At 36.4% G+C, this 16,022-nt stretch overlaps 3 protein-coding genes across 4 annotated transcripts; 2 read left to right on the top strand and 1 right to left on the bottom strand.

The window, feature by feature from the left end:
* Nucleotides 1–713: 713 nt before the first annotated feature.
* Nucleotides 714–3,008, bottom strand: eef1akmt2 (EEF1A lysine methyltransferase 2). Its single transcript, XM_016498480.1, has 6 exons — nt 2,871–3,008; nt 2,552–2,617; nt 2,229–2,343; nt 1,258–1,365; nt 921–1,137; nt 714–837 (listed from the first exon to the last, which is right to left on the bottom strand). The coding sequence occupies exons 1-6, from the start codon at nt 2,978–2,980 to the stop codon at nt 740–742; spliced, it is 714 nt and encodes a 237-aa protein (XP_016353966.1). The 5' UTR covers nt 2,981–3,008; the 3' UTR covers nt 714–739.
* Nucleotides 3,009–3,564: 556 nt separating this feature from the next.
* LOC107697762 (BRISC complex subunit Abro1-like) lies at nt 3,565–9,318 on the top strand. Of its 2 annotated transcripts, XM_016498608.1 has the most exons (10): nt 3,565–3,670; nt 5,346–5,436; nt 6,221–6,257; nt 6,384–6,450; nt 6,605–6,795; nt 7,011–7,133; nt 7,638–7,722; nt 8,279–8,396; nt 8,483–8,976; nt 9,071–9,318. In XM_016498608.1, the coding sequence occupies exons 1-9, from the start codon at nt 3,599–3,601 to the stop codon at nt 8,929–8,931; spliced, it is 1,233 nt and encodes a 410-aa protein (XP_016354094.1). In that variant the 5' UTR covers nt 3,565–3,598; the 3' UTR covers nt 8,932–8,976; nt 9,071–9,318. The 2 variants fall into 2 exon arrangements, with proteins under 2 accessions (XP_016354094.1, XP_016354093.1); XM_016498607.1 differs by having other exon boundaries at nt 8,483–9,318.
* A 1,751-nt stretch (nt 9,319–11,069) lies between these two features.
* LOC107697669 (BRISC complex subunit Abro1-like) lies at nt 11,070–13,695 on the top strand. Its single transcript, XM_016498466.1, has 2 exons — nt 11,070–11,262; nt 11,349–13,695. Exons 1-2 carry the CDS (start codon nt 11,070–11,072, stop codon nt 11,795–11,797), a joined length of 642 nt encoding a protein of 213 aa, XP_016353952.1. The 3' UTR covers nt 11,798–13,695.
* The last annotated feature ends 2,327 nt before the right edge of the window (nt 13,696–16,022 follow it).

The raw sequence follows: 16,022 nt of genomic DNA, 5'->3' as shown, positions 1-16,022 counted from the left end.
ACACCGCACTTCACTTCTACAGCTGGCATTTTCATTACATTCAATTCCATTGTATGGCCTCAATAGTTTTAGAATACATTAAAAAATGTATTGCTCAAATCTCAGAAAAAAACCTACATGCAAAGACAAAAAATAACGTTAAATACATTAAAAATATTAAATAAGAAAAAAAGGTACTGCTCAAACCTCAGACAAACTCTACAAACAAAGAAAAGACAACTTTAAATACATTTTTTTAAAATATGCAAGAAGTAAAAATATTGCTCAAATCCCAGACAAAACCCTACATGTAAAGACAAAAAAATTAAATACTTAAAAAACTAACTAATTAAAATCATTGCTCTAATCTTCAGAGAAACCCCTGCATACAAAAGCCAAAAATACGTTATAAATACCTAAGAAAAAAATATTGTTAAAATCTTAAGATAATACCCTATATAGAAAAACAAAAAAATAACTTTACCCAACAGTGTATATACAACAATTAACTACTCCATGTTTGTGCCTAACATTACACATCAACTTCATAAGAACTGAGTAAAAACGGACATAACGTTCAAATGAAATGTAGCTCAATACTGCCCTCATGTGTACACCACCACATGTAACAGGTAATTACATTTCTTAGTATTACCTCAATATTAAGAAACAAGAACAAGTTCATCATTTTCCAAAACAATTTATTATAAAAGTACATAACTGATATTGCAAAAAACGGAACGTTTAAAAAACTTTAGGATCAGTCAATCCGTTTAAATACCAAAGCTGTCACGCTGTTACCCGTCACACCACCAAACTGGAAACGGGGGGTGGGCAGCTCTCGTACCAACTCAAACCCTGCAAGAAACACAATTATATTACAATCATTACAGTATTTGAAACATTATTAGTTGAAGGAATATGCTAATATGTTAAGGTACCAGGTCTGAAGATCTGCAGCAGCTGCTCTTTGGTCCAGTTGCAGGAGGTGATGACGAAGAAGCCTTCTGGTTGCATTACAGTTTTTAAAGAGTTCACATAGAGCTTTTTTGCCTCCTCTCTGTCCTCTGGACTCAAACTAATGGCATCAAATGTGCCTTTATCTACACATACATCAAAACCCTTCAATTCTGCGCTGGGGTTCAAGAAATCCTCCACCTGAAAGAACATGTAAAACACAAAGACATAAACATTCCCCTTTATTCTGTGCTCTTTTTAAATGTGCAATGAATTTATTTACTTAATTTATGTATGTTAAAAACAAATCATTTCCATTACCTGAATTGTAACATTTTTTAAGTCTTCCTCCTCCAGAATATTTACGGTGAGCTCTACACCAGCCTTGGAATAGTCAATTCCAGTGAGGTTTGAAAAACCATGCTTGGCCTTAAAGGATAATTCATGTGATTATTATTTATACTTATTTACATCATCAGGGTTTCTGCAAGGTAAAGACTTGACAACATTGTAAGACCTTTTTAAGATCACGTAAAGACAATTTGAGTATGAAATTGAATAAATTGTAACATAATACTTCAATGTGATAATAATCATAATGTCAATGTCTTGAACAAGCAATGCTACAAAGTTTAAAAATACAACTTCATGAAATTTAGCATCTTTAGTAAATTTAGTATTAGTATTGGTATTTCTGTTTTCTCTAAAGACTCCTAAATCAAGATACATTTACATAACCATTAAAATTATTTTACATCAAAATTCTTGTTTTATGAGAGACTAATGTTTGTTTACGCTTTTGAATTTACTGCCCCAAATGATTGGAATGTGCTGCAAAAGTTATTGAAATTAGAGACAAATATTCCAGTATGTGCATTTAAAAAATGACTAGCAAGTGCTCTGACCTCGACCTGTAAATGTTTTAACTGAGATTTTATTCTTTCTTTTATGTATTTTATGTATTGTAATATATGTTTGTATGTTTCTCAGGAGATATTAATTCTCCTGCCAGGCTGTTATTGAAAATAAGAACTTGTTCTTAATTAACTTGCCTGGTTAAATAAAGGTTAAATAAATAAATAAATGTTTAAAACATGAACAAATATCAGCCAAGTTGAAAAATCAACTTAATTCAAAGGGAGTCATACCTTACTGACAGATGTTTGTTCTTGTTTTATGTATAAACTCACTTAATACTGTTCACTTCATTGATATAATTGATTTATTAATTAGTAATAATTAATTAGAATGATAGAATGACTAAACGCAGAGCTAAATTGAACTTGACTTGCCAGTTCCACCAGAAACATCCCATTTCCAGTTCCAATGTCAAGTATGGCAGCATTTTCAGGTACATTTTGTGCTTCCATCCATCTGATCACTCTGTCCATGCTTTCCTCACCAAACCTAAAGGTGGACCAGAAGAATACTAGTTACAGTCTTCATGCTGTCCTAAATTACTAAACACACAACTAATATACACCAGAAGATGGTGCTGGTTCAGACTCTTCCAGAACAGACTAGCACTGAAACACTACACTTTATTCGAAGAAGAACATCAGTATGAAAGGGCATTCATAAACAAGTATGTGGCACAAAGAAAAAGCTAAATTACCATATTTCTCCAGCATCTCCAATATCCTTGTAAGTCTGTAGCTCTCTCTTATAAGCATCATCCCAGCTTAAAGGAAAACGGTAGAATGGCCAGAAAAATTAAGCTCAAGTCAAAAGTCTGACTACATTGAAAGTAATCACTCAAAACGACCCTACTTTTTTATTTGACAAATAAAGGTGTAACATTTCACTTGCAGCGGTTGCTGGGTAGAATATACAGTATTCATGTGAGGTATTGCAGAAACATAAATGTAACCCATGTGCTGGTCTTCTATGAGATCGACACTAGAAGGGCTAACTAATCAAGTAAAATCTCTTACTAGTCCTTTGTTCCGAGTTTTGAAGGAGCAAAATCATCTTCTAATTCTGTGCTCTGCACCGGATAGTCTTCTGCCCCATGTGTGCTCATGACGTCTCGTCTCATCAACATCCGCTGACGTAATACAGAACATGACAATCATAACACTTCAAAATAAAGGTAAAGGTACAATTGTATTGCATATTCAAACTTGAAAGCAAATCGATCAAAATTTAATAAACGGATTGACAGATATAAATTAAAACAATATGCAAAACGAAAAAAAAAACTTTTTTAAATAAATAAAAACATCACACAGTTGACAAATTTTGCACTTTTTTGTGTACAAAATTATAACAGTTCTTGCTTTGTTTTACATCATTCCTCAGCCATGACGTAATGTGTGTCACTTATCTCTATACTAAAAACAGAGACAGATGAAAGTTAAAAAAACGCTGTTGCTGTTGTTTCAAGGTAAATATTATGGTTTATACAACATGTATGCAAATAGATGTAGTTTTAACCTTTTTACGTGTCATTCATAACGTTTTAAGAATTAAGGTAATTATTGTTCTTTAAATAACAAGTAGATACGTCTATTTTATTTATAACATTTTATTTATTTTATTTTAAAAAAATCATCCAGTCAAGCATTAAAAAAATACAGAGTGAGCATTTTGTTTATTCATGGGCAGGCTGGTGTATAGTGCGTGCGCAAAGGATTGTGGGCTCGGCGCGTATGTTTCCATCATGGCGGCGTCAATTTCGGGATACACTTTTAGTTCTGTGTGTTATCACAGTGCCAACAGCAATTCCGACCATGTAAGTACTCTGTCATCTGACTTTGAGGGAAAATGTTTAAGGGCACGATCGCATAGCGAAACAACAAACAGTTTATTACATCAAATCACAATTAATTCATTTCCCGGTGTCATCTTCCTGGTGTGGCTTCAGAGGGGCTGTGTATCAAAACCTGGTGAGCCGCCTATCTAGACAACCTTTGTAACATTCAAAGGTGTATTAGAACGTTGAAAATTCCGACTCCTCGGGAATTTTGTTTTTTCATGGCATTTTTAGATATCTTTAGTGGAATAAAGCTGACTCAGTACACGCCTTTGATGATAAACCGAATGCGGTCTAGGTAGGCAGCACACTGGGTTTTGAGACGCAGCCAGGGTGACAGCTAGCAAACCTACAAGCCGAAAGATTTTACAAGCTTGTCAGAAAGTGTCATTGCCGTTTATTCACTGTATGATTGCTCGCTGTCATAAATGTACACCGCCCAGTAACTCTTAGCGTTCGGTGAATTCAATCTCATCAATGTCAAGGTGTCAAGATAGTCACATTAACGTTAGCTGGCTGGCTAACTTGTTTGTCAGCAACAACTGTCAAATGCATACTTTAATGTCGGACAGACATATTTAATGAATTGCTTAACATTTCTAGCCCATTTTGCTCTTTGTGTCATGCCCTTTAATGTAGTCATTGAGGAATTAGGAAGTGGGTGATCTGCTTGACCCTGCAGGCTTCGCATAGTTGATTTGGGCTGGTTAGTCAAGTGTTATGCTTAACCTGTTTTCATTCAGTCAAAGATATGACGGTTTTTACTGTTTTTCCTTATTGAACATCTAAATGACAGCCATTTTAATTTTGATTTGAGCTTGTTTATGGGATAGACTGTTAATTTACATGGTGTTTATATGTGGGCTTTTGATACTAAACCACCTTGGTTAACCTATTTTTATTTTAATTGGAAAGAATAATCAGCATTTTCAGTGTGATCTCAAACTGAACAAGTAAATAGCCAGGGAAGTTGTGTTGTGTGCCTGGAGAACAGTGTTTCTGTTGTTCTCTCGTTGCAGCAGTGTTTGGGACATTTTTGTTTTTCAGACCTCCTTGTATAAACTTGTCTATTTTGTAACATATTTGTTGCATGAATTCTGGGTATATTCACCTAATAAGGTACATTTTGGTATACCATGACCTTTAGAGGTACAGATTAGGTTTTGCTTGCTTTTTAAACACATGAAATGTCCCTTTGAATGGCATTTGGCCAGTTACTAACTTTTTGTTTTTCAATTACATTACTATGATAAGTTTGTCAGTAACTAAAAACCAACATTTGTCACAGACTAGCAAGCCATGACTAAAGGGCAGCTTTATATATGATAAAGTTGGAATGCTGTTTTTTTTTTTTTTAATAAATGTGTTTGTAGTTTTAAATTATTTTTAACATTTGCATATTTAATGTTTATGTGTATTTCATGTTTAATGCTAAGAAATTGCTAAATCATACAAGGTTATTAAACTGTATGTAGACATCCCACATTTTGAGTAATAATAGGCCTAATAATAATAGTAATTATTACTTAATTTTAAAACAGTTGCAGGCCTTATTTTGTACCTTTTATTGAAAGTGTCTATTACAGTAATAATAACATTCAATCTTAACTACACTGTCTTTGCCTTTGAAATGCCATTTGTATGCCTCTTTTAGGAGGGCTTCCTGTTGGGAGAAGTGAGACAGGAGGAGACTTTAAGCATCAGTGACTCACACATCGGTAGCTCAGAATTCCTCAATGTAATAGGTAAAACCATGGCTGATTATTTTTACTGTCCCAAAGCTACAAACAAAATGTAGAGTTTTTAATGACCATTTTATCATGCATTATCAAAGCATGATGCATCCCATTACTGAAACCCTTGAAGGCTCAAATCACAGACATAATACGTTTCACAGTGAGGACGTGACAACCTTCCTGTGACTTTATCAGTTCAAGATATGGCTGATGTAATCTGTTCAGTCTCAACCATTCAAAGTACTGTCGCAAGCTGTACTGGTTGTCAATAACCTGATAAACCACCCAATTTTGTGTTTTTAAGTTTGTGTCAGCCAGCATTCCTGATTAAGGCCTGAGAGATAAGCCTCATACATCAATGTAGACCTTTTTGGCTCAGAAATGCTGGAAATAGCTTCTCTCCACTCCAACATTAAGTGATCATGTTTCTGAGTTTGGCGCTGCTCCCAGGACCCCTTCATCTCTGATCACTTTACAAAGAATTTCACAAAGGCCTTCAACATCAAAAGCGGGCTCAGATAGTAGTACCTTATATTTGCAGTAAGATGAGTCATTATGAAGGTCATGTTGTCCTCTAGACAACCTTCAGATCACGATGGCTGAGATTCCACGTCGCATGTTACAGTTTTTAGAGAACAAATCTGCTAACATATTTTCCTTCGTCTAGTCCAAGGTTAATGTTGTCTGTATGCATATTATTAATATTTAAATTAGACCTTTTGAACAGTCACAGCATGCTTGCTTTACTCAGATGTTGAATATAATTGATCACTCGCATTCACTTGTTTTTCAGAGGTCCATAATCATGAACCTTGTACACAACTGTTTAGGTAAGAATGTCCTGCATGGGCAGTTGGATTTAGTAGATGCATTCTTAAATGTTTATTATATGTTATAATAAAAATATACACTACCATTTAAAGTGTTTTAACGGCAAAATTCTTTGTTTGTTGCAGCTTTTATGACTATGCAGGTAACATCAATGAAGAAAATCTCAACAGAATCCTCAAGGACAGAAGAAAAGTAAGCAGTTATCATGAAATATGCATAAAGATTTTAGAGAGTAAAATTAATAAATTATTAACCGGTACCTTGACAGGTTCTTTGTCCTTTGCTGTTCGACTATGTGTGTTTAATTCAGCCGACCCACTTCACAATGTCTCTTCTTTTTGAGCAGAATGTTATCGGCTGGTACCGGTTTAGAAGGAACACTCAACAGCAGATGTCATTCAGGGAGCAGGTGATCCATAAGCAGTTGACCCATATACTTGGCATCCCAGATCTGGTCTTCCTCCTGTTCAGCTTCATCTCCACAGCCAATAGTTCCACACATGCTTTGGAGTATGTGCTCTTCAGGCCCAACAGAAAGTATGTACATGCTGGTTAATACATGCTTATGGAAATATGTAATACTGTGGGATAAAAATTAGCAAAATATGATAAAATCATGATTCTGTTTAACTGTTTAGAGACTTAATCATAATACCATGGTCATAATACCATGCATAATGTTTGCAAGTGGTGTGATGTAGCTGATATTGTGTTTATGAGCATTTCTGTTGCAATTTTGATCTTTATCTCAGCAAGTATAATCAGAGGATATCTCTAAGCATCCCAAACCTGGGCAACACCAGTCAACAGGAATATAAAGTCTCATCTGTGCCGAACACCTCCAAGAACTACGCCAGTGTCATTAAAGAACATGGGTGAGGCAACCTAACTGCAATGTTCAATATTCCTCTTTAGCCATGCTTTTAGCAAATTGTGTTATTTTGATTTTGCCATACCATTCAAAAATGTAGGATTTTAAAGAAGTCTTTTTTGTTAATCAAGGCCACATTTATTTGATCAAAAATACAGTGAAACAGTAATATTGTGAAATATTACTACAATTAAAAACATGTCTATTTGAATATATTTTAAAATGTAATTCATTCCTGTGATGGCAAAGCTGAATTTTCAGCATCATTCTTCAGTGTCACATGTTTTTTCAGAAATCATTCTGATATGCTGATTTGGTGCTCAAGAAACATTTTTTAATAATATCAATGTTGATAACAGTTGCACTGTTCAATATTTTTGTAGAAACCATGATAAAGTTTTTCTTAATTTACATAATTTAAACTGCACAGCACGTAAAACATAGAGTCTTACTTTTGCTGCAGTAAATACTTGAATTAGTGATATCCAATTAATTTTTTTATTTATAGGACTGAGTTTTTTGATAAGGATGGGGTGATGAAGGACATTCGAGCTATTTTTCAAGTATACAGTGCCCTTCAAGAAAGAGTGCAGGTGAGTTACAGTCTTATAATGTTTCTGAACTGTCAGATAGATGTTGGTTAAAATACACCACAATTTGCTATGTCTAATAGCATTTAAATGTTTTAAATAAATTATGCTCAGAATGTGCTATCTGAATTTTAGGGATGCACGATAGCCAATACCGATATGCATTTCCTTTTTTTGGAAACAACACCAAGTCTGTCCTGTGCAGAGATTATGAACAAATTATTTTTTAATTTTGATTAGTTTTGAGCAAAAACTTGCTTGTTAGAACTAAATAAAGATTATTAAAGCTATTTTTATAAGTACATTGAAAGCTTTGAAAATAACTATAATAAAATCAATCACTGCTGCTTTTTTTTTTTTTTTTTTTTCCCCGACAGATGCAGTTGTAAGCTTAACTTTTTATTTGAAAATTTAACATTTGTAGATGGTCTAAAGCAAAAGAGCTGTAAAAATTCTAAAAATCACTAGCACACCTTGAGCCGGGATGATGCCAATGTTTACATTTCAAGACGTTCCAATAATATCATGCATCCCTAATGAAATTTCTGTCATCCTGCAGGCGGTGTGTTGTGAAGTGGATCAAAGTGAACGAGTGAAGGAGAAAATCCAAGAAGAAGTGAACAAACTCAAAAAGGAAATCGCTCTCAGGAAACGTAACAGCGCTGAGGAAGAGAGAAGTACGTGCTGATGACTCTGCGCATTTGTTGCTTGTTTAACAAAAAAGGGAAGCAATTCCTTTTATAACCCTCTTTTTTCCTTACAGGACTCCAAGAGGCGGCTGTTGTCATGCTTCCCGATAACTCTGCCCTTCCTGACTCCTCACACTCTTCACTGACTCAAGTCATGCTCTCAGGTCCCTCGGTGGAGCCCAGTTTAGAGAGACCCGTGAACTCGTCATCTCCACCAATCTACAGCACCACACTGCCTCCAGATTCACCAAGCGCTATACTGCTGCCGCGGCCCCAAGCCGTAGGTTCGCCTGGACACCCGTCTCCCAGTCTGGGCCTGGGCAACGGAGACGGTTCGAGCTCGGATTCCCTGAACCGCCAGGCCACCGGCCAGGAAGACCAGGAGGATGACGAGGACAGTAGCGAGTACGAAAATTTAGTTAGCGAGCAATTGCAACCACCTTCCTTAACAGAAACTGTTTTATTAGGACGACCGGCTACCCTGTGGCCCGACGGAGACGCCCACAGCCCGCCAGGCTCATAGTAGCCAAACAAACCAACGGGGATATTGATGAACGAACAGAACTAGGTGTGATCGTGGTGTTCAGAACACAAACAAGCACTTGCCTTTTGTGAGCTATGACAATGCTGTCCTGTTGTACACATTTAACATCTCTGTGCAGGGGACATCATCGTGTTTCGATGAACTCCGAAGTGGAATGGAATGATATCCCCATCCATGTGGATCGACAGGCCCCCTTTTCTCCGTTTCATGCTCTCCTCTCTGGTTTCGTTTGGGTGGAGAGGTGCATCTTGCTTATCTCTGCATCTGCCACTCACTGGAGTCATTCGGTTCTTGCACCATTTACCTCTCGCACTGTTTTGCCTTCTTTTGATCTGCATTTGAATAGAAAAGCAAAGGGAATTATGTCTTTTTTTTGTGGCCTTCAAACATCTTTGTGTGAGCTTATTCCATGACTTGTTCGTTGTCTAGCTTCATTTATCTGAATGAAAAGAAAAAAAATCACAGTTATAATAAGTGCTTAGGACTTCAGCTGACACTTGAACAGTTCTTGTTCTAGAAAATGTATTTTATTTTTGGTTTTATCAGTTATATTTGATTTGATTGAGTAATATAATGGCCTATTCTTTAAAAAAAAAAGATCATTTTTGGTCAACGATTATAAAAGTTACTTTGATAAGGGGTGCTTGTATTTTCTATGACATACTGTAGATCACTACTAATTTCATTGGCTTAAATCAAACACATTTTTGTCCTAATGAATGGATCGAATATTATATTTCTTTCTGCTGCACTTCAAACTTTCACCATTGAGCTTTAACTGAATTTTCCGGTCGTACGGTTTGACGGAGCCATCAGAAACTGGAAGGGTCAAAATGCAGCATCATCGATCTCAGGATTCTTTTACAGTACCAGGACTGTTGTTTTCTCACATCATCTTGTCCACATGCCTTTGTTCTTTAGTTGAGAAGACATGATTGCTCAAAGCAATGCAGCGGTGGATCAGTTTAGAGCTCTGTGATAACGTGAAATAAAGATTTCAGCCATATGCTGCAGATCTTTAAAGGTAGAAGCACAGTTTTATCATCTGTTAGTGGATGTTTTGCTACATCTGATCAAACCAAAATTATGTTTTCCCTCAAAAGTTTGTATGTGTGTGAATCTCAGAAAAACATGACTGGGTCATTTTACCATTAACCATTAAATAATAATAACTTACCATTAAATTACAAACTGCCATGATGTATAAATACTTGACAATTTAATTTTACTTTTAAAAACAAGGTTTGCAATAACGTTTGGAGATTTAGTGGAAACTGATTTTACAATGTAAAAAATTTCATTAAAAAAAACTTAATAGTCCAAAATCATACTCTTTAATGTTTTTCCAGTTACAAATGTTATACAAATAATAGACTTGAAAAATGTGGAGTGAAATATGACTGTAATGCGTTCTTGTGAGATTCACCCATGTCGTGCATATTGTAAACAATTTGGCAAGTGACTTGAATCAGATTGATGAGCTGTCTGACTTTTTCACCCAAAGAATCCGAAACTTATTTCTTAGTTTTATCTCAGGATCTGACGCTCTGACGTTTATTTTGGCAGAGGCCGAGAATGTCTCACTTTTCATTCAGTATATTTCTGCAGTTCTGTGTAGGACAGAAAAAATAACAAATGCTTGTTCCCTGGCATGAGTGTGAATGAGAGTGAGAATGGTTTTCCAACAAATACTTATTATTCATGATTAATCAGAGTAAATTCGCAGCATCCTCCTCTGAACATCTAAAGACAACTCAACTAATTCAGTGTCAATCCTTGCTGCCATATTGCCTTTTACTCTATACTTACAGATGCTTTCAAATCTGATTATGAAATAAATCTAAATTTGGCAGTGTGCCATTTTAATGGGGAAATTGCAATGATGTGATTGTCATTTTTATTGTCAGTTTAGTCAGCTGCATGTCAGACGTGACTGTATTGAAAGCTTTGAAAATAACTATAATAAAATCAATCACTGCTGCTTTTTTTTTTTTTTTTTTTCCCCGACAGATGCAGTTGTAAGCTTAACTTTTTATTTGAAAATTTAACATTTGTAGATGGTCTAAAGCAAAAGAGCTGTAAAAATTCTAAAAATCACTAGCACACCTTGAGCCGGGATGATGCCAATGTTTACATTTCAAGACGTTCCAATAATATCATGCATCCCTAATGAAATTTCTGTCATCCTGCAGGCGGTGTGTTGTGAAGTGGATCAAAGTGAACGAGTGAAGGAGAAAATCCAAGAAGAAGTGAACAAACTCAAAAAGGAAATCGCTCTCAGGAAACGTAACAGCGCTGAGGAAGAGAGAAGTACGTGCTGATGACTCTGCGCATTTGTTGCTTGTTTAACAAAAAAGGGAAGCAATTCCTTTTATAACCCTCTTTTTTCCTTACAGGACTCCAAGAGGCGGCTGTTGTCATGCTTCCCGATAACTCTGCCCTTCCTGACTCCTCACACTCTTCACTGACTCAAGTCATGCTCTCAGGTCCCTCGGTGGAGCCCAGTTTAGAGAGACCCGTGAACTCGTCATCTCCACCAATCTACAGCACCACACTGCCTCCAGATTCACCAAGCGCTATACTGCTGCCGCGGCCCCAAGCCGTAGGTTCGCCTGGACACCCGTCTCCCAGTCTGGGCCTGGGCAACGGAGACGGTTCGAGCTCGGATTCCCTGAACCGCCAGGCCACCGGCCAGGAAGACCAGGAGGATGACGAGGACAGTAGCGAGTACGAAAATTTAGTTAGCGAGCAATTGCAACCACCTTCCTTAACAGAAACTGTTTTATTAGGACGACCGGCTACCCTGTGGCCCGACGGAGACGCCCACAGCCCGCCAGGCTCATAGTAGCCAAACAAACCAACGGGGATATTGATGAACGAACAGAACTAGGTGTGATCGTGGTGTTCAGAACACAAACAAGCACTTGCCTTTTGTGAGCTATGACAATGCTGTCCTGTTGTACACATTTAACATCTCTGTGCAGGGGACATCATCGTGTTTCGATGAACTCCGAAGTGGAATGGAATGATATCCCCATCCATGTGGATCGACAGGCCCCCTTTTCTCCGTTTCATGCTCTCCTCTCTGGTTTCGTTTGGGTGGAGAGGTGCATCTTGCTTATCTCTGCATCTGCCACTCACTGGAGTCATTCGGTTCTTGCACCATTTACCTCTCGCACTGTTTTGCCTTCTTTTGATCTGCATTTGAATAGAAAAGCAAAGGGAGTGATGTCTTTTTTTTGCGGCCTTCAAACACATCTCTGTGTGAGCTTATTCCATCTTCATTGTCTTGCTTTGAAAATCTGAATGGACAGAAAAAAATCACAGTTATAAGGACTGCTTAGGACTACAGCTGACTCTTGAACAGTTCTTGTTCTAGAAAATTTATTTTATTTTTGGTTTTATCAGTTATATTTGATTTGATTGAGTAATATAATGGCCTATTCTTTAAAAAAAAAAGATCATTTTTGGTCAACGATTATAAAAGTTACTTTGATAAGGGGTGCTTGTATTTTCTATGACATACTGTAGATCACTACTAATTTCATTGGCTTAAATCAAACACATTTTTGTCCTAATGAATGGATCGAATATTATATTTCTTTCTGCTGCACTTCAAACTTTCACCATTGAGCTTTAACTGAATTTTCCGGTCGTACGGTTTGACGGAGCCATCAGAAACTGGAAGGGTCAAAATGCAGCATCATCGATCTCAGGATTCTTTTACAGTACCAGGACTGTTGTTTTCTCACATCATCTTGTCCACATGCCTTTGTTCTTTAGTTGAGAAGACATGATTGCTCAAAGCAATGCAGCGGTGGATCAGTTTAGAGCTCTGTGATAACGTGAAATAAAGATTTCAGCCATATGCTGCAGATCTTTAAAGGTAGAAGCACAGTTTTATCATCTGTTAGTGGATGTTTTGCTACATCTGATCAAACCAAAATTATGTTTTCCCTCAAAAGTTTGTATGTGTGTGAATCTCAGAAAAACATGACTGGGTCATTTTACCATTAACCATTAAATAATAATAACTTACCATTAAATTACAAACTGCCATGATGTATAAATACTTGACAATTTAATTTTACTTTTAAAAACAAGGTTTGCAATAACGTTTGGAGATTTAGTGGAAACTGATTTTACAATGTAAAAAATTTCATTAAAAAAAACTTAATAGTCCAAAATCATACTCTTTAATGTTTTTCCAGTTACAAATGTTATACAAATAATAGACTTGAAAAATGTGGAGTGAAATATGACTGTAATGCGTTCTTGTGAGATTCACCCATGTCGTGCATATTGTAAACAATTTGGGCAAGTGACTTGAATCAGATTGATGAGCTGTCTGACTTTTTCACCCAAAGAATCCGAAACTTATTTCTTAGTTTTATCTCAGGATCTGACGCTCTGACGTTTATTTTGGCAGAGGCCGAGAATGTCTCACTTTTCATTCAGTATATTTCTGCAGTTCTGTGTAGGACAGAAAAAATAACAAATGCTTGTTCCCTGGCATGAGTGTGAATGAGAGTGAGAATGGTTTTCCAACAAATACTTATTATTCATGATTAATCAGAGTAAATTCGCAGCATCCTCCTCTGAACATCTAAAGACAACTCAACTAATTCAGTGTCAATCCTTGCTGCCATATTGCCTTTTACTCTATACTTACAGATGCTTTCAAATCTGATTATGAAATAAATCTAAATTTGGCAGTGTGCCATTTTAATGGGGAAATTGCAATGATGTGATTGTCATTTTTATTGTCAGTTTAGTCAGCTGCATGTCAGACGTGACTGTTTCCCTGTGATCGAACAGCTGTGAGTGATTAACATTGTTCCCATCAGAATTGGACTGAAGTCTCTCGTGTTTTACAAATGTAGACTGTGTTTGGCAGGCTGTTGCACTACTGCAAGCATTAACCGTTCCATCTACTTCTGTCAGATCTGTCAACGTGTTTACAAATATGAAGCAAATTCCCAATTATAAAGTAGTTGCAGTGTTTCAGCAAACGCATATTGTATTATTAGTTTCCTTTGGTGGCTAATTTCCCAATTCTGCCATCATTTGCACATCCTCATGTCCTTTCAGGGACTTTTTTCTTATGTAAAATGCAAAAGAAGATAGTTGGAGATCGTTCATGCTTCTCTTTTCCATACAATGAATGTGGATGGGGATGAGGTCCTGTCAAGCTTCATAAAGGCAAAAACATCATTAAAGTGGTCCATATGACCTATGCACTATATTCCAAACCTGAAGCCATATGATAAGCCTAATGTAAGCAATTTAAGTTGTGGACACCATTCACTTTCATTGTACGGAAAAGAGCAGCTTGAACATTCACGTAAGTCATACAGGTATCAAAAGACGGGAGAATACATTCTGACAGATTTTTCATATTTGGTTTAACAACTATATAATATTAGGCTAAAAAGGCATATTTTCTCCCTTAGACATTATCCTTATCCGTTAAATTATTAGGCCCATTTATCTCGCAGTCTGCAAAATCTTAACAGGCACTTGAAGCCAAATTTTAACGTGGGTTTTGCTGGCCTCAGATTTCACAAGACCTCCACATGCAGCCAAGAATAACTATATGATTTGATACTAGTCTTCACACAAGACAAATTGAGCTGAGCTATCAAATGTATTAGGTTTGAGAGCAAGAACCCCTTTCACTGAATGTTACCGTTTTAAATTCTCACCTATGATGGCAAAAGCGTTCAGCCTCAGGTGGATCAATGACTTCCAGAAATGTTGAATTTTCGATCATATATAAGCTCAATTTCGTGTCCTTGAGGCTAGTTATGTTAGCATATTCGCTACAAAACAAACACGTAGGAATTGTGCCTAATAATGTAAACAAATCAAATAAAACGAAGTACCGCACACACATTGAGTTGTGTAGTTTATATCTTGATCCTGAAGGTGGCGCAAGTCATTCACGGGTCTGCAGTGGCAGCGTTGCAGACAGGGTTGCCAAGAACTGGGACACTTTAAACTTGCCAGGGATAGACATTTTTTCCCCGCGGGTTAAATGTTTGACATATTGCAGAAATTTTATTTGATTGGGAAGCTTGTATTTAAATATTTAATCTACTCAATATTTAATCTCCACATAAACTGAGGAGCGTGTTTGCAGAAATGTATGAAAAGGACCAAGAACAGTCAAAAATAAAGGATTAGCATCCCCACCAAAGACTGTGTACATTAGCTGACTGTCTTGGGGTAAAATAATCCTATTTGTAAAAACAGACCTTTTAGGACTACTACGGTGATTTTTAAGTTAAAACTGTAATGCAGAATAGTAACTAAAATATGTAATTTAAAACGTAAAAAGGTAGGAAGTGGCATATTTTAAGTTTTGTTTTATTTTAAAAAACTTGGCTAGCTTTGACTGCCCATTAAGCGCATATCTGGCAACCCTGATTAGAGGACATTTTAAATACATCCTACAATTGGTTGTTTCTTCATAAGTGTGACGGCTCACTCACCCGAAAAATAACATCAGGCAAACATCATTCGTCAAAATCATTTATTTACTATAATACATAGAAGATGATGTTAAAATATTTAGTTTGTACATCATATGAGGCAGTCATATGAACATAATGTTGCTCTTTTCTTTTCAACTACACTAAATGGGATCCTAGCAGCTGCACACTTACCCTATTGAGCCCTTTCCTCCGTTTTAGTGAGTCAATTGAGATAAATCTTGTCATTTTTGTTCCCATCCATTCACATACAAGCTCCCGCATCACAACTAAACACCTCTGAGTTGTGCTGTATTCCACACAAAGACTGCAAGCTTTCTAAACAGCATCTGTTACAGTGGAACAAACTTCAGTACCGTCTAATAAAAACAGAAAAACAAAACAAAAAGTTTTATTTATATAGGGAATTAAGTACAGTCAATGGATCTAACCCCAAATTTTAATACATCATACCACAAAAAAAAAAAATCTGATTATAGGTTTTACAAGATTATACAGAGCTCCAGTACCCCGTTATTTTTGTTTTGCCAGCCATCAAAGGATGCCGACACACATATACATATACATATACATATA

Source organism: Sinocyclocheilus anshuiensis, unplaced genomic scaffold (genome assembly GCF_001515605.1).
Source record: "Sinocyclocheilus anshuiensis isolate Anshui unplaced genomic scaffold, SAMN03320099.WGS_v1.1 scaffold446, whole genome shotgun sequence".
NCBI classification, from domain to species: Eukaryota; Metazoa; Chordata; class Actinopteri; order Cypriniformes; family Cyprinidae; genus Sinocyclocheilus; species Sinocyclocheilus anshuiensis.
The sequence above is the reverse complement of the archived record's forward strand: the minus strand, read 5'-3'. Positions and strand labels throughout refer to the sequence as shown.

What these genes read in the sequence shown, in the direction of transcription:
- eef1akmt2 (XM_016498480.1), bottom strand. Translation starts at nt 2,980, where the DNA reads ATGTTGATGAGACGAGACGTCATGAGCACACATGGGGCAGAAGACTAT. An exon ending in AAACTCGGAACAAAGGACTA is followed by an intron (nt 2,618 to 2,870) that starts GTAAGAGATTTT and finishes TTTTCCTTTAAG; the next exon opens with CTGGGATGATGCTTATAAGA. An exon ending in GGAGATGCTGGAGAAATATG is followed by an intron (nt 2,344 to 2,551) that starts GTAATTTAGCTT and finishes GTCCACCTTTAG; the next exon opens with GTTTGGTGAGGAAAGCATGG.
- LOC107697762 (XM_016498608.1), top strand. Translation starts at nt 3,599, where the DNA reads ATGGCGGCGTCAATTTCGGGATACACTTTTAGTTCTGTGTGTTATCAC. An exon ending in AGTGTCATTAAAGAACATGG is followed by an intron (nt 7,134 to 7,637) that starts GTGAGGCAACCT and finishes TTTTATTTATAG; the next exon opens with GACTGAGTTTTTTGATAAGG. An exon ending in CAGCGCTGAGGAAGAGAGAA is followed by an intron (nt 8,397 to 8,482) that starts GTACGTGCTGAT and finishes TTTTCCTTACAG; the next exon opens with GACTCCAAGAGGCGGCTGTT.
- LOC107697669 (XM_016498466.1), top strand. Translation starts at nt 11,070, where the DNA reads ATGATGCCAATGTTTACATTTCAAGACGTTCCAATAATATCATGCATC. An exon ending in CAGCGCTGAGGAAGAGAGAA is followed by an intron (nt 11,263 to 11,348) that starts GTACGTGCTGAT and finishes TTTTCCTTACAG; the next exon opens with GACTCCAAGAGGCGGCTGTT.